General features: G+C 57.9%; 1 protein-coding gene across 3 annotated transcripts in view; it reads left to right on the top strand.

The window, feature by feature from the left end:
• The first annotated feature begins 428 nt into the window (after positions 1–428).
• MAD1L1 (mitotic arrest deficient 1 like 1) overlaps positions 429–17,090 on the top strand; it is a 311,419-nt gene continuing 294,757 nt past the window's right edge. The window contains exons 1-9 of one of the 3 annotated variants that reach the window (XM_059155783.1): positions 429–634; positions 2,915–3,074; positions 6,025–6,165; positions 8,163–8,342; positions 10,897–11,021; positions 11,852–11,933; positions 12,836–12,966; positions 13,053–13,167; positions 14,781–14,842. In XM_059155783.1, coding sequence (XP_059011766.1) covers positions 2,925–3,074; positions 6,025–6,165; positions 8,163–8,342; positions 10,897–11,021; positions 11,852–11,933; positions 12,836–12,966; positions 13,053–13,167; positions 14,781–14,842 — 986 coding nt within the window. In that variant the 5' untranslated portion in view covers positions 429–634; positions 2,915–2,924. Of the gene's footprint in view, positions 672–2,914; positions 3,075–6,024; positions 6,166–8,162; positions 8,343–10,896; positions 11,022–11,851; positions 11,934–12,835; positions 12,967–13,052; positions 13,168–14,780; positions 14,843–17,090 lie in introns of all 3 variants that reach the window. The other 2 variants (XM_059155782.1, XM_059155781.1) reach the window with 2 other exon arrangements.

The following is a 17,090-nucleotide window of genomic DNA, read 5'->3' as shown; positions in this document are numbered from 1 at the left end:
GACTCTGGGGGGGTGTCAGACCTTTGGGGTGCAGTAGACCCTCCAGACCCTGGGCGGGTGGTTGGTGCAGATCCTCGGGTGCTCCGTCAGGGTGGGAGCTGACAGGGAGGAGGAGGTTCAGGAAGGACGATGACCCCCGTTACTAGACGAGGGTCTCTGGCTGTAGGAGCTCAGAGGGCCCTGGGAGGATAGCCTAGCAGCAGAGTATTTTGCTTTGCCAACGAGCCCAGAGAAAAGTAAAGATGTATTAATTCAAATCAGTAGTGCAGCAAAATTTTAGGAGTTGTCAAGAGCAGGAAAGTTTGGCCTGAGGAGGCCACCGTTGGGCGGTGCTATTCCACACAATACGGTGAGAGGCCACCGTCCCAAGGGATGTCCGTCCCACTGCGGGGGGCGGGCTCCCCGATCGGCCCGCTGGCTAGCCTGTGGTGAGAGTCCTCCGGGCGAGGTCTCCCGGGGGCCGGCGGCTCCGGGGCGCTCACGGGGCTCCCAGGACTCAGTGGTGCGCGGACCTGGGTCTTTACGGCGCGTCCTGCCCAAGTCTCGCGAGAGCACGGCGGCAGGTCTCGCGATTCGCGGGCGCGGGCGCCGAGGAGGGAGATCTGAGCGGCGGCGGCGATCGCCCGGGTCTGAGGTTAGCTCCCTGGCGCCGGGGTCCACGGTGGGCGCAGGTGGGCGCCGGTGGGTGGCGGGCCGGGGCAGGGGCCGGGGCCGGGGAACGCGCTGGACGCGGGCGCTGTCCCATTTTCCTGCCTGTTGGCCTCCTCCCCGCCGCGCTCGGTCCCTCGGAGCGGGGCCGGGGTCCCAGTCGGCTTCTCGTGGCGGGGAGCCGGGTGAGGGGCCGGGACCGGTGTCAGAGCGGGGCCAGAGCGGGGCCGGGTTCCGAGTCGGCTTCTTTGGTGGTGGGGGCCCGGACCGGGATCAGAGTCGGACCGGGACCGGGGTCGGAGCGGTACCGACTTCTCTGGTGGCGGGGAGTGGGGCGGGGGCCGGGACCGGAACCGGCACCGGAGCGGGGTCGGCTTCTCTGCTGGCGGGGAGCGGTGCGAGGGGCCGGGACCGGGACCGGAGCGGGGGCGGAGCGGAGCGGGTGTCCCAGTCGGCTTCTCTGGTGGCGGGGAGCGGGGCGGGGACGGGGCCGGGACTGGGGTCGGAGCGGGGTCGGAGGGGGGCTGCGGTTCGAGCCGTCTGCTTTGGTGGTGGGGAGAGGAGCGGAGGTCGGAGCGGGGCAGACCCCGACTCGGCGCCTGGGGTCTGGCGGAGCCGGTCCTGTGCCCGGAGTTGCCAGTGGTGGCAGAAGTACTGGTTCGGTGTCCAGGCGGAGAAGGGCCGCTGACAGGCAGCGTGCTCTGCGCGCGCAGCCCAGGGGTTGTGATTTCCCGGGGCTTGGGTTTCTGTGGTTGGGTTGCTGAAGATTGGAGTCTGTGGCATAAAGAGGATGGAGTTTGAGCTGCTGCCTAATCGCGTGCCTTGTGCAGCGGCTTAGTTCCAGGCAGTTGAAAACCTGTGTGTGCTCTTCATTCCAGTGGATTACATGCATCAGTTCTTACAGGGGATGGCCTGTCCGGAGCAGAACATGGTGGCTAAGTTTCCCATTAGGGGATGGAGAGTATGGCCCCAGTCTAACCTGAGGAACAAAGAGGTTTGCCTCCTGGAGCAGACCTGTGCTATCTCCTGCCGCTTGGGCCTGTATCTACCAGGCTTTCAGCACTCAGTGCTTGTCCTGTTCTGTCTCCCAGCCCGTTTTTCACTGACAGTGTGATTGAGAAGTGGTTAAGACAGGTGTATTGTCCAGGATGCAAACGTGGCCTACAGAGAAGGGCTCTGTTTTCCTCGAACAGGAATTCAGAGTCAAACTAAGATTCCTCACTTTCTTCCTTTGGGGTGTTGGCTGGGAGGCATTTTCAGTCTAATATTTGGGAAAGTCCAGGGTGCCTGTGTGGCTCAGTCAAACGGCGGCCTTCGGCTCAGGTCACGAGCCGAAGGGTCCTGGGATGGAGCCTCGCATCAGACTCTCTGCTCAGTGGAGAGCTTGCTTTTCCCTCTCCCTCTGTCTGCTGCTCTGCCTACTTGTGCTCTATCTTTCTGTGAAATAAATAAATAAAATCTTTTAAAAAATCCTTAGGATAGTCTGTGTGAGCAGGCCTTTTACCTAAGTGGAATGTGGTATGTACCTGTAGGAATTAATACCTTTGCTCATTAACTGTACCTGGGATGTTACCCACCCGTTGGTGGGTGGGCGGCCGTCAGGCCATGGTCAGTACAGGTTTGGGGATGTGGGTTCTTTTTATTTTATTTTAATTATTTATTAGAGAGCAAGAGAGTGAGCACAAGTGGGGACAAGCAGTTTTCCCTCTGAGTAGGGAGCCTGATACGGGGCTGTATCCCAGAACTCTGGGATCATGACCTGAGCTGAAGGCAGATGCTTAAGCATGCCCTGGGGGTGCCCCACAGATGCTGGTTCTTTGCTGTTGTTCATGCTCTCTCCTCCATGCCCTGGCTTGCGCAGTCCAGTACACACTGGACTTTAGACGTAGACCTGGGTTCCAGTCTGTTCTGTAACTTTCTGAAGTGCCACTTTCATGATGTGTGAAATATGTGTGGAAAGACCTAGATGGCCCGTTGTGCTGCCTGAGATGTCCTGTGTGGAGTTACAGGCAGAGTGATGAACCGTGTGCCAGTCGCAGCCCTGCCATCTGGACATGTATGCTGGACACTCGTCTTCGTGGCATCCTTGCCAAGTGGCTCTCAAATTTACAGATGAGTCTTGGCTGCCAGCTAACTGCAAACATGTGCTTATTTACAGTAGGGTCGTGTAAGGACTCAGAGAGAGCCCTGGGAGAGTGGGGCTGTTGGTAGAGCTCATGGTGCCTGCAGAGGCTCACGGTCACCCCTCCCTGTCTTCCTCCAAAAGCAAAGTGGCCATGGATGACCTGGGGGAAAACACCACTGTGCTGTCCACGCTGCGGTCTTTGAACAACTTCATCTCTCAGCGGGTGGAGGCTGGGTCTGGCCTGGATGCTGTCACCTCCGCCCCAGGTTCTCTGCAGACACAGTATCAGCAGAGCATGCAGGTGCGTGCCCTGGGGTGCGGGGTGGGGTATGTGTGTGTCTCTGGGTGGAAGGTGTATGCCCTGGGATGCGGGGGGTGGTCTCTGGGTGGAAGATGGGTGCTGTAGGGTGTGTGGGGGGTTCTCTGGGTGGAAGGTGTGTGCCCTGGCAGTTCCTTTTCCAGCAGGAAGTACTTGTGAGTGCCTTGTATGGGGGAGTGTTCTCTGGGTAGAAGGCACCTGACCTTGGCGGGGGCCTGTTCAGGTGCCAGGTAGTTCAGGTTAGTGCCCTCCACGTGGATGGGTCTCCAAGTAAAGAGAAAGACTGGGTGTGTCTGTTGGCAGATCTTGGCTTCCCTCTGCCAGGATGTGCCTTTTATAGTTTTGCTGTAAGAAGTCTTATTTTACTTTATTTAGCGTTCTTAGCAATGCTTGCTGTAGACCCATTAAAGAGGGGCCAGGTCTCCTGGAGGACTTGAGCTTCCACAGACTTGTGGGGTCAGTCTCACGGGGACAGGGGTCACTGGGGCCACACGAGGAGGGGGTGGTGTGTGCCGCCTGGCCCTGGCCCCTGCCAGTCTGCATCACTGCCGTGTCAGGCAGGTGCTGTCCCCTGCTTCTGCAGTGGGAGCTGGTCCTTGCTAATGGCCTGGGACAGAGACAGTGGTGTCCTGTGGCTCTGAGAGCCCTGAGGAGGCCCAGGCAACCTGTGCTTAAACAAATGCTCCTGTGTTTGTGTGCATGTGTTTGCTGAATAATTGAGTGATTTTTGTTTGTTTAGTGGACAGTTACTCACTGCCATTTTTTCCTAGAGAATTTTTTATTCCAAAGTTGGATTTTTTAACGTTTGTTTTTGGTGTCAAAGCACTTTTTGGAAATAACGGTGGTATTTTTTTTTGTTGTTGTTGTTGTTGTTTGTTTTTTGTTTTTTGTGTTTTCTTGACTCTTGCTCACAGGAAAAATAAGTTGACAACTTTAGTCTAAAAAATTGTTACAGTTTTGTTGATGCAAATGTCTGGAAGCTTCTGGCCGATCTATCAGAACTATAGGATTTAGAATTTCAGAGGCCCATTTCTCACTAAGCTAGTGCTGTGGAAGGCCGCCCCTGTGTGGGGGATCCTTAGGTGGATGCCCTAGGCAGAGTGAGCTGGTCAGAGTCTTATAGCTGCAGGACCGGTTGGGGGCCCTGATCTAGCCCTATGCTGTCCCCACACTTCCAGCAGCGGTTTTGTGCCCTACCCAGCCGCCCCAGACAGTAGGTGAGGGAACTGAAAACCAGCAGGTCTGCAGAGTCTGGCAGTCCCCGCCCCCTGCCCTTTTTCTATGCTCCTGTTTCTCTGGGAAAGGGTTTATAGTCTGGCTGTGCTGCATGTCGGCACGTGTGGAGCTGGAGCGGGTGGCCAGCACCAGTGCCAGGAGCTACGAGGTTGGTTTAAATAGAAACGTGTTTCAATTACTGTCCTTCAAATGCAGTCCCTGTGCCAGGAAGATGTGGCCACGGACCCGTCTCTCTGGGGCTCCTGGCAGTTGTGCAGTAGTGCCCACGGGAGCTGGGGGCCACCATCCTTTGGAGAGGCTGGGCCCTTGCTGCACGCTGAGATAGGGAGGCCAGTCAATGTGGCAGAGGGTGGGCTTCGGAACCCCCACACTTCAGCCGCTGTGAACTGAAATGAGAGAAAATGTCAGAGGATAAAGGAAGTGTGGACTCAGGCCCTTGAAGAGTATGTGAGGGGTTGGGTAGAGCAGATGCCTTTCGTCTGGCCTGGGACTTCTCAGCCTCGGTACTGCTGACATTTGGGGCTGGAGAATGCTTTGTTTGGCAGGACTTGCTTCTGCCTTATAGGATGTTAGGAGACATCCCTGACCTCTGCCCACTGGAGGCTGGTAGCAAATACTGGCTCTCACCCCCTCTTTCGACAGTCAGCAGTGTCTCCAGATGTCGCCAAATGTCCCTGGTGGGACTGAGAACCTCTCGCTGTAGTCAAGTGTTTCTCAAGCTGCAGTGTGCCTGAGAGTCCCCGAGACTCTGTGTGGAAGGAAGTGCCTGGTTGGGCATCTGTGGGGTGCAGCCTGAGCTTCGGCCTTTCTTTCTACTGCCCGGGAGCTGCTGTGTTAGTAGCCATGCCTGGAACGGTCAGGCTGTGGTCCATATGCAGATGAGGCCTTGGCACACTCACTGGTTCCGTGAAACTGTTTGGTGTGTCTTCTGAGGCCCTTCCAGGCTGGACGTCACCTTTATGTATCGACCCTGCATGCCAGCCCAACTTCTAAGATGGCTCTTAAGTCCCTGGTGCCTGGTGGACCACACTTTCTCCCACTAAAATGGTTTCGTGGCAGCAGGATTTTGCCAACATGTCAGCCTGAAGATGGTGGGCCTGACTTACTCAGAGCAGGAGAGGGAGTCTACATATGGGGGTTCTCCCTTGCTGGTTTTGGAGGTGGAGAGGGCCACATGGCAAGAGATGTGGGTGGTCTCTGGGAGCTGATAGCAGCCTGGGGCTGATAGCAAGGAAGCGGCACCTTAGTCCTCCTGTGTGTGGAAGAGGATCCCAAGGTCCAGGGGAGTTTGGAGCCTGGCCACCCTATTGATTTTAGCTGTGAAACCCTGATCAGACAACCTGGCCGGTGTGCCTGGCCTTCTGCTCATAGACCCTGACTGATAACAGGGGGTTTTAGCTGCTAAGTTTGTGGTAATTTGTTACACGGCAATAGGAGACTAACATGACCTTTTTTCTAGAATGAGCCTACACACTGTCATCTTAGAGCCTACCATTTTTTCCTGTTGTTATTTCCTCTTTGTCTACTGCTTCCTCCCACCCACTTTCCAGCGAAGGGCCCCGCATCCACCCTTCTTCCCCAAGGCTGAGTATGGGCCTTGTTGGCGGCAGGAGCTCAGTGTGAGTGTTGGACAAGCCGCTCCCCTATTTGGCACAGCTGCTGAGGGTTCTCTTTCCCCCGGGTGTGACCTGGTCAGCTGGAGGAACGAGCGGAGCGGATCCGTTCCAAGTCCCAGGTGGTCCAGGTGGAGCGGGAGAAGATGCAGATGGAGCTGAGCCACAAGAGAGCACGAGTGGAGCTGGAGCGGGCGGCCAGCACCAGTGCCAGGTGCTACGAGGTGGGTGCGAGCAGGTGGCCCCGGTGTTGGGGCGTCGTGCACGGTGCCTGCCAGGCCATAAGGCAGGTGAGCCTACTGGCTGGGAGCCTGGATGCTCTGCCTCTGGGCTACTGGGGCTGCCTTGTTAGGCCACAGATACCAGCTATGCTTGATGTCCTTGAGGGGGCAGAGCGCAGGGGATGGCTGTCCACCACGTGTGCCCGGCCAGGACATGCCTCTCTGCTGGGCTGCCTGTTCTCCCTTCTACCCCCGCCCCACCCAAAGAATTGGGGTGTAAACCCAGCAGAAATACCAGGTACTGCAGCATGACAGGCTTAGAAAGTCATGGGGTTGTGTCATCCCAAGTCCAGGCCAGACCAATCTTGCTCACGTGGTCATAGGGCCTCAGAGCCAGGATCTCCAGTCTTGGGGGTACTTTCTCTTGTCCCCAGCTCACCCAAGGCAAACTGGGCAAGTGCCACTCCCATTACCTAGGGAATGTGCTTGGTTTCTACTGAGGTCGTAAATCCCTTCCTTCGGTTCGATCAACAGCACTTTGCCAGAGGTTTTCAATAAGTGCTCATGATCTGTGGAAATGCTGCCAAGACTCGGGCAAAGCGTTGGACCAGCAAGTCTCTGACCTGCTTACGCTTTCCCCAGCTGTAGATGTTTGGCCTCATTCTGGCCTTATGTGGCATGTTTGTGTGCTTTCCTGGTCCTGTAAAAATAGCGATGTCTTCAGGGATGTGAAGCTAACTGGGTATATTTGACCCTAATATGCAGGCTTCTGGCTGTGGTGTGCCATGTGGGTCTAGTAGCCCAGGAACATGGCCTGTGAGTGGGTCCTGTGGCCTTGGCATTGCACCCAGGCCTTCCTCTTAAGATGGGGCTTTAGTTCATGTTCTGGGTCATCTAAGGAAGGATAGTCCCGTAGGAAGTGGTGGGAAGGGACAGGCTGTGGGAATCTTGCTGCTCTTGAAGGTGCATTATTAGGGCTGCGGGTGGCACCAGGGGCCATTAGATGGTAGGGATAGGGGGTATTGCCCTTGCTCTCAGGCAGACAGCAGGGTGGAGCTATTGGAATTCTCCTGTGCCATTAGTCCTCCAAGGGCAAGACCGGTCTGGGCTGTCCTTGGTCTCCAGGGTGCAGTGCAGGCCGTAGCACCTTATATGTGCTCAGAATACGTTGGAATGAGTTGGAGGAGTGGATCCTTGTGTGGTTGTTGGAAGTCTTTTCTTGGGGAAATCGAAGGGTGCAGGGCTGAGTTAATCCCGGGTCCTCGAGGAGCTTTCCCTTCCCACCCACAGACATGGCTGAATGTGACCCGGAACCATGTGAGCCGATGGCTTTCAAATTGTCCCTTTGAGCCTTAGACATCTATCATGGTTTTTCAGGGCCTGCCAGTTTGGCTGTGGGTGGGGATCTCAGAACCTCTCAGATGGAGACATTTTGGTTGTTGTCTGAGGTCTAGGGACCTGCAGGGACTGCCCCCTGCATACTTGGGACAGGCAGTCTGAATAGAGATGCTAGGTTCCTCTCTGGGGTGGGTTGCTCAGGGCCCTGCATTGTGGAAAGAAGCCAGACTTGCAGTTCCCTCGAGCGGGCCATGTCCGTCTGCGTTCATTCAGCATTTCTTGGTGCCCGGCTGGAGAGGCCTGGTCCGAGCACCGGCTCGGGAGTGCGGAGGGGTCTCCTGCTGCACCGCCTCCCAGGGAGAGGCCAGGGGTCAGCAGCATCAGGTGCCCAGTCGGTGGTCCCTTTGCTTCTGGGGATGAGGGTGAGCTCCTAAGTGGCTGACTGCCGACTCCCTAGACCCCCACCCCCGCCCCGTCCCACCCGGGTCCATCAGAGGGAGAATGAAGAGTCTCAGTTTTGGGGCTGCCTTCCCAGTATCAGACGGTCTGCAGGAGAGGATGTGCCTGGAGACCTCAGCTCTCGTGGTGTGAGCGGGGCCTCCTGCATGACTGGCACCAGGGTCGGGGGGTCTCTGTCCTGCTCACTCTCTCCGCTCTGGCAGCGCGAGGTGGACCGCAACCAGGAGCTGTTGACGCGCATTCGGCAGCTGCAGGAGCGGGAGGCTGAGGCGGAGGAGAAGATGAAGGAGCAGCTGGAGCGCCATAGGCTGTGTGAGCAGAGCCTGGCCACTGCCGGCCAGAAGCTGCGGGAGAAGGAGGACGGCCTTGCTGCGGCCAGGGAGGTGAGGGCTGTCCCGCAACAGGGGCGTTTCTGGGGGGAGGGGCGTGGGTACCCTGGGGTGCTGGGCACAGTCTTCTGCCTCCTTGCCTTTTGTGCGCAGTGTTCCGGTCATCGTAATCCTAGTAAAAATACTCATTTTCCGGGGCACCTGGGGCACATCTCCCTTCGGCTCAGGTCATGATCTCAGGGTCCCAGGATTGAGTCCTGAGTTGGGCTCCCTGCTTGGTGGGGAGCCTGCTTCTCCCTCTGCCCTTTCCCCTGCCCATACTCCTGCTCTCTCCCCGCTCCCTCAAAAAAAAGTGAACCCAACTTGTTTTCCACTCTGTGGCCTTCATAAATCAAACACCTAGCATTTCATCATTTAAAAACTTGCCCCACGTTTTCTCAGCATATCCTGGTAAATGTACATACGAGCACATGTAGCAGGTAGCTTTTGGCTTCTGTTACTGATTTTGACGTATTCCCAGGAGTGGGGTTCTGGGTCTCTAGGGACAGTGTCTGGCTTTTGCTACCAGTTGCTGTGTGGTCCTGGCAGTGTTGTTGAGGGCCCTGGTTTCCCTGTGGCCTTACCTGTCATGGATGGTGGTATCTTCTGGAAATACTTGTATTCCCCACCCCCCCTTTCCGAAGATGTAAGTGTCACCCCTGGATTTGCATTTCTTTGATTATTAGCAGGTGTGTTAGTATTTGAGAACGTCTTTGAAGCCAGCACACAGAGGAACTGTAGTCCTTACTGTCTTTACCAGTTGAAGGTTGTATAAATTTTAGAAACAGAGCCCAAACACTGCTGCTGGTGGAGCTTGGACTCTCCTGACCTTCCCTGTCCCTCTGCTGTGGCGCTGCGGATCACAGGTGCAGTGAGGAAAACGATGAAGAGCTGCCTGGGGAGGGAGCAGGGCACGGGATCATTGGTATTCTGTCTCTGCGTGCTTTTCTCTACTTGATAGATCTCGGGAAGCAGGCTGCAGGTTATTTTTGCCTTGGCAATGCTGGGGAGCATGTTAAGGTTGTTCCTACATCTGTCTTCTGATGTGGATGTTGGCAGGAGAGGAGCTGTGATCAGCCTCAAGACAAGTCCCCGTGTCACCCTTGGCTTGCCTCGGCTGTGTTCTAGAGGCTGGTCTGGGGCCCACGGGGGAAGGCAGGGCCTGTGCTCTGTTCAGTGAAGAGCGAGGTGGTGGGGTGGGCCCTTGCCACACAGGTTGCAAAGAGGATGAGAGAGGGCTCCAGGGTGGGGAGATGGCGGCCAGTTGGGACAGAGGACCGTAAATTTTGTTTCTGTTTCTTTGTACCTTCTTGGAGAAGCCTTCCCTGGTGACTCCATCGTCACCGCCCCCACATACTCTCTCTCTCCACCTAGCCTGGCTCGTGTGCTCGTCACTGGGAAGTCCTCTTGCTGACTGCCGGGCTTCCCTACAGCCGGGTACTGTGTGTGGCCGGCCGTCTGACCCTGTGTCCTGCGCAGTGCCTGCTGTCCAGGATGTGTTAATTAGATTCCCGAAGACTTCTCAAAGGCTGTTTTCCTAGTCAGATGTAGTTTCTGTGATGCCCAGGTAGATGGGCATCCTTGGAACAGAGCAGACCATGCAGATGGATGGAGTGCAGGAAGTGGACGGCCTGTGTTGGCCTCCCCTGGGGAATGTGGTTCCTGGGTTGGCATGGGCCCCTGGGTCAGGTGAGAGCGGGTCAGGCCTCCTTGTTGGCAGGGGTGCCCTGGAACTGCAGGGAGTTTGCTGGACCAGGTCCCTGTCCTCCACTCTGGGAGGTTATTTATAGGGACGTTTCTAAGTGGGCTTCCCTGGTGGTCTGGTCGGTGAGCTGGCTTCCCCTGGGAAAGCCACAGACAGAGAACAATCACCAGATGGTCACTAGGAGGTCACCTGGTGAGGGTATGTCTGATGCAAGGGTGGCAGGTCTGTCCCTAAAAGTCCTGAAGCTTGGCCCTGGGCCAGCCTCCCCAGCCCCAGCTTTCTGGCCAAGAGCATGCCTGCACTTTCCCCAAGGGTGAATGGCCCCGTTCTTGCCCTCTGTTTGAGAGTAAGAGGTTCGCAGGGCGTTCCCATGGCCCCTCCGTCCTGAAGATGGCCTCAGTCCCCTGCTTCTGATGTCTTGGCAGGCCCTGGCTGTGGTTCACGGGGAGTGTTTTATCTGGGGTGGGGGTATGGTAGGGGCTCATTCGGGGCGGAGAGGCCAGGGCATGTGTGGAGGGAGACCCACACAAGCACATTGGACATAAGTGAGGATCCCAAGTGACAGACGTCACGGGGCACAAGGCTGTCTCGGCAGGCAGTCCATCACTGAGACCCAGTGGTTTCCCATTTGCTTGAGGGAAAGTGAGGCAGGCTGCAGGCCGGATACTCTGGGACTGGATTGAGGGGTGGTGTCTCCTCCCAGGTCGCATTTTGTAAAGGAGAAGGTGGCTTGGTTCCTGCCCGCTGGAGGGGGTGGCCAGTGCAGGCTCTTTCGAAGGCATTTGTCCGTGGGTGTGTGGGTCAGGAGCCAACATCTGCATAAGCGTCACAGCCTGTAAGCAGCTGTGCCCCCTGCCCCTCCAGACCATCAGCACGCTGAATGGGAGGGTCTCCGAGTTGCAGTGGAGCGTGATGAACCAGGAGATGCAGGTGAAGAGCCTGGAGTCTGAGAAGCAAGAGCTCAAGGAGCAGCTGGCCTTGCAGCACAAGTGAGTGGCTGTGCTGGGGTAGGGCCCTGTCCCGGTACCAGGTGAGCCTGCTCGAGGGTCGCCCTGGGTCCAGTCGGCCTGAAGCCTTCTGGGGCCGATGCTGAGCTGTGTGTCCGGATGTTACTGGTGCGGGAGACCGTGAATGGAAAGGCCCGGACTCATCCTCCTGTGCCCTCTGTGGTCTGAGCACCGGCTGACCATGTGTGCTGTTCACACTGAGCCTGGACAGATGCCCTTCCGGTCTGTCCTCCCTATCCATAGGCTGTTGGCTGCCGGCGTAGGGGCCACTGAAGTGAGGACAATGAGTGTTTTAAATGTTCTGGGAACAACACTTAATGTTGTTAGTGACTGGGAGCAGTCATTTCTTCCCTCCCTGGGGACTGGGATGCCTGCTTGCAGAGAAGCAAAAAGTGAGGCTTTAAAGGCTATGTGGGGCACCTCTGGGGTGGGTGGGCTGTGGGGCTGTCCAGGCGGAGGCCACGTTTTGAGCGCGCATGGAATTCTCTTTCAGTGATCTAGGCCTTTCCCTTCACAGGTGGTGTCCTAGGAGAGCTTTGGACTCTCCTGGGTGGGGTTGGGGGTGTGGCGGGGGGGCGGTCACGGAAGGGCCCTCGTCTGTGGCCCTCTTCTGTGCTGGGGTGTGCAGCAAAGGCGAGGGAAGAAAGCTGGGCGAGGGAAGAAAGTCTACTTAGCCAGCACCCCAGTCTGAGGAGACCGAGGCCACAGTGCTCTGGGGCCTGGGGCCTACTCAGGAAAGCCTCCAGGGTGAGGGCAAATGCTGGCTTTACCACCTACCTCTTTCTGCACATGATGTGCTTTTCTCTCGACAGGAAATGTCAGGAGGCTAATCAGAAGGTTCAGGAGCTCCAGGCCAGCCAGGAAGCCAGGGCCGACCAGGAGCAGAGGATCAGGGTGCGTTACTCTGTTTCAGAGTAGGCTGTACCTGCGGGATGTCCTGGTGGTGGTCTCAGCTATCCTGCCGCTTTAGCTGGGGCTTGCTTGGGTGTCCAGGGACCATGAGTGGCCCGTGCCCACTGTAAACTATTGACACGGTTGCTCATCTCTGTGTGTGCCTTGCCTGTGCTTGGGGCTGGGGCTGCTGCCCCCCACCTCCCTCCAGCTTTGCCTTCTTGTCGGGCCTCCTGGCTCCTCCTGCCTCTGCTCGCTCACGTGCTGTTCTCCTGCTCTGGGGCCTGCCCGGCTCTGGCACCTCACTCCTGCTCAGTCCTCTGGCCCGCCTGCCAGAGTGTGCTTGCCTGCGTAATGTGGTGCCTGTTTTTCTTCCAGACCTGATGTGCAGAGACCTTATCTGTGTCCTGTGTCACCTTGTGCATGCTGCTTGACCCTGTACCTGGCACAGAGCTGGGCCCTGTTAATGTTTGTTGACTGACTGATTTGGTCCTGATCTCATGCACTGAGCTTGTTCAGTGACTTGTCAGTGATGGATGCCAGCTGTCCCCAGTGTGTCTCAAGGGGACTGCAGATGGCAAAGGAAAGGCTGTCGTCAACATGGAGAAGACTCGCTTGTTCCACGGGTGCTAGTGTGGCAGGAGCGGATCTGGCAGGGGAAGAGCGCTGTGTCTTACCAGTGTGTTTATTTAGGGAGCTTTGGCTGCCTGTCCTCGGATAGGTGTGCACCAAGGCCCCAGCCCCGAGAGCAGGGTGGCACAGAATTGTGACCCCAACCTGTAACACCATGTCGGGGGTGTCCCTGGAGACCAACACAGACGTGGCACAGGGGTACACCTGGTATTTTGGAGGGGGGCTGGGCCACAGTGGTCAACTTTGTCCCCTCTGTCCCTGGCCTCATTCAGGATCTGGAACAGAAGCTGTCCCTGCAGGAACAGGATGCCACAGTCGTGAAGAATATGAAGTCGGAGCTGGTGCGGCTGCCCAAGCTGGAGAGGGAGCTGAAGCAGCTGCGGGAGGAGAGCGCCTACCTGCGGTGAGGCGGGCACAGGCTGGGGCCAGGCTGTGCTCCTCCTCTCAGGCTTGTGGGATTTTGAGGGACTTTGTTTCTGTCCCTGCCAGGGAGATGCGGGAGACCAACGGGCTGCTCCGGGAGGAGCTGGAGGGGCTGCGGCGGCGGCTGGGACGCCAGGAGAAGCTGCAGGAAAGTCTGGTCGTCCTGCAGCTGGAGAAGGAGGTGGGGCCTGGGGGCACAGTGGGCTGTTCCTTGTGGGTGTCCTTTGTCTGGGGGACCTTGGGGTTTCAGTCTGGCATTCTGGTTCCCCCACCCTGAAATGTGGAAGTGCTGGACTGGTGTGGTGGGATGAGGAGTGGCCACAGGATTGTGGTGTCCCGTGCGGACGCTCACGAGCCGGTCGGCGGTGGGGAGACTCGGCTGGGTGAGCACAGGGGGCCGGTGGTCATGATCTCCATGTGGGTGGGGGACACAGGGTGGGGAATCAGGTGACGTGGGGAGGACCCGACCCCCTTCTCCCTGCGCACATGGGGGCGCAGAAGCTCTGTCTCGCCCAGTGCACATGAGGGACATGGGCACTTAGCCTTTTGGCCTCTGGCCCTGGGTCCTGCTGTCTCGTGCTGCGTCACTGACAAGCCGTGGGCCCTCTTTGTTTCCTAGGTGGTTGGGAGTGTGCTGGTAGCTGCTTGCACTTGGCCAGACGGGCAGCCTGTGGCCTCACAGGGTGGGAGCCGAGCTCCTCTAGGATGCTGGCTTACATGTGAACTCCACCTGAGGACGCAGCTCCAGACCGAGCAGTGTTTCCTCTGGGCAGTTCTGAAATTGGTTAAGATCCGGTCTCCAGAGTCACGCTGCCTTGCGTGAAATCCTGCCATGAATGCTTGCTGGCTCTGTGACCCTGGGCAAGTTACCTAACCTCTCTGTCTGCCTATGTAATGAGGAGTAACGGTGTTTGCCCTGCAGGGTTTTGAGGGCTTAATGAATTCACGTCCCCTGCTTCAACTAGGCCTGGCCCTTGGTAGGTGGTCACTGAGCATTGGCTCTAGTGACAGAGTTGTTCACCAGCCTGTGCGCCGCATGTGAAAGGGCCATCGAGTGACTGCATGAATGCAGTGAAGCCAGCAGGGCGCTTGGCCCGGTTGGAGGTGGGGCAGGCCAGACAGAGACGCATGGTCCTCGCGCTGACGTTTCTTACGTCTCTGGAAGAGGTGGGGAGGACTCTAACGTGGGACGTGGGTGAGCGTGGGAGAGTGTGAGATGCAGGATCAGGCAGCCCCACGTGCAGTGCCAGGTGAGACATGTCCCACCTCCTGTTCTCCCTGCGGGAGCCCCCCGCCCTAGTCGGCCATGTCTGCTGAGAGGAGCGCGTCTGCCCTGGGGGCCCGGTGTCCCTTGGAGCCCCTGGAGCGTGGGAGAGGCAGCACATTCCTGTGGTTTCAGCACTCAGGTCTGCCCTGCTGTTTTTATGGGAGCAAGCCCAAGGCTCTTTGTCACCCCTGCCCCCACTCGGTGGTGCTTTGTGCGCTGAGACTCTGACCTGACTCCATGGGACGAGGAACGGGCGAGGCGTTGAGCCTGCTTGTTGTGGGAGTAAGCTGTTGGCTCCTGAGCGGGCTCGGGGTGCTCGGGCGCTCAGCTCAGAGATATGAGCAGGTTCTTCTGAGGGATCAGGGAGATGTAACATCCTCCACATCGCCATCACTTTTGTGGGAGGCTCCTTGGTCTGGGGACTGAGGTGGGGTCGCGTGATGAAGGGATCCAGGTGGCTGCAGAGGCCTTGGGAGGGAAATACTGGGGTTACGGTGCTCTTAGCATTCACCTCCCTGTTTTTCCAGAAGCTGCTGGCAAAACTGCAGAGCTGGGAGCGGCTGGAGCAGACCACGGGCTTGAGCATCAGGTAGGTGGGGGTTGGAAGTGCCTCGGGGTGCTGGGCCGGTGGGCATGGCTGGGAGCGCGGCCCTGGCTCCCTGGCATTGCCAGAAGCCACCCTGCTAGAGTCTGTCGGGGCGGCTCTGGCCAGGGATGCTCAGGTCAGATGAGGTACTTACACTGTTGGGGTGGAAACGGGACCGAAGTGACCCTCTTGCCGAAGTCCTAATAGCTTCTTTATTTAAGGTCGGCTGGCAGAGCGCTGGCAGGAATCTGATAGCCCTGGGGTGTCAGGCTTTCTGAAAGGACATCTTTGTGGATGCTGAGGGAGTCATTGCTTTCAGGATAGGCTATTCCTTTTCGGCAAAAACAAGCAGTGGAGATGAACTGGGTTTGGGGGGGCAGAGAGAAAACACTGTTGTGGAGGATTGTCGTGCCCTGCAGGTCCCCGCAGCAGCTTCGGCTCATCTGTAAGCTGCTGCCATTGGGGGGACAGCAGGAGGCGGAGAGGCCGTGGCGGGGCTGCCGGGTGGGCAGCTGGGGTCTTGTTCCCAGTGGGCAGGACGGCCAGGGTGGGCAGCATTCCACTGCCGCCTGCCCCTGGCCCCACACGTTCTGCTGTCCGTCATTCCGAGGGCTTGCTGCCCCTCTCCTTCCAGCGTGGTTGCCTGTCTCTCAGTCCCCAGGACTCTGTGGGTCTGCTGCGGACTGGCTCTTGCCTGTAGCTTCATCATTGTGTGGTGGTTCTAGTCTGGGAGAGGGCTGGTGGGAGATGAGTCCTTGGAGCTGCGGTGTTTCAAGAGCCTTTTGTTTTGTCTGCTTGGGTGATATTAAGGCTGTAGCTCCTCGGTTGTCTTTCATGTTGCTCTGGGCAACTGGGCCAAGACTGAGAACCTTCTTTAAAGAGTTGTCCTGTGATGACACGGTCCTGCTGCTGGTTCTGGACCCTGTGGCAGTTCCCGTCAGCATTATTGACTCCATCGTGCATCCCTTGAAAGTGCCTCCTCATCGGCTCTGCATGGCTGAGCCACAGGACAGACGAGGCTGCTGATCGTGCTTGAACCGCACCTGCGGGGCCCAGGCTCTTGGAGGGCCAGCCCAGCAGGGCCTAGCTGCTCTGTGCTTCCTCATGCTCTCTGCACTTATTAACTCACCGGAAGGCTTCCGTCCTGCTCCCGGGGAGCCTCGTCAGAAGAGAAACCTCCCTGATTTCTTTCTTGTGCAGGAGATCAGAGGCCCACGCATGCCCGATCAGACCAGCTGCTGGCAAGATGAACGCACAGCATGGGCCACAAAGCACGCAGCATCAGTCAGGCCTGGGGCTGGGGCCCAGCTGGCGGCTGTTTCTGGCCCGGAGGGGAGGTGCAGCTACTCCTCGGTCCTTTGGTCTCACTTCCAGCCTGAGTATGGCTGGCGTGCAGGGCGCTGACTGCCAGCTGGGGTGGGTCATCTGCCTGGTCGCCTGCTTGTGTGTGTTGTGTGTTCAGTGGGTGGCCGGGCCCAGTGAGGGAGAGGAAGAGGGGTGTTGAGGCCCTTTGGGGTCGGCCATAGGAGAGTGGGCTATGTAGAGCAGAGGCTGGTGTCTCTGTCGGCCCCGGGCTAGGGTGCCCCTCTTCAAGTCTGTGTCTGGCTCTGGGCTGGTTTTCTTGCTGGGAGTGCAGCGCAGGCCTCACTGTGCGTGTGGGGAGGGGCACAGTCCCATGCTGCAGAGCCGTCCCTTCCGAGGGGCCGGAGGCTTCTGGAGAAGCGGGTGGGGCATCCTCGTGGTCCTGGGCTCCTGGCAGCTGTTGGGGAGGGATCCTGTCGGGGGCAGCTTTTCTTTCATGTGCTTTGTCACCTGTTCCTGGTCCCTTCCGGGGGCACTTTGGAGACCCCGGCTCCTCTCCTTTACCCCTATATCCGCGCTAGGGTGCTCCAGGCAGCAGGCAGGCTGCCCCGCCGACGTGAGTACATGTGTCATGTAACAGTTGGTGGATCACAGACTTGTGTTTTCTCTGTCGTCAGAGCCGTGTGGAGAGTTGGGTACAGATGGGTCAGCCTGCTGGGCACTGGACTTGCGTCTTACATGACCTTGAGTGCTACGAGGAGGAGTTTGGCTCTCCTTTTTTGCTGAGTTTTGGGGCAGTTAGAGATTTCTGTGCAGGGACAGTGACTTGTAGGAGCCCACATCTTATGGGATTGAATATGGAGTGGGAAACGTGCAGAGGGAAATAGGGCACAGGGAAAGGTTGGGGTCCCTGCAGGGGAAGCGTGGGAGGGAGGGGTGGGCATTGGTT

Source organism: Mustela lutreola, chromosome 17 (assembly GCF_030435805.1).
Source record: "Mustela lutreola isolate mMusLut2 chromosome 17, mMusLut2.pri, whole genome shotgun sequence".
Lineage (NCBI taxonomy): Eukaryota > Metazoa > Chordata > Mammalia > Carnivora > Mustelidae > Mustela > Mustela lutreola.
This window is presented reverse-complemented; position numbering and strand designations above follow the sequence as displayed.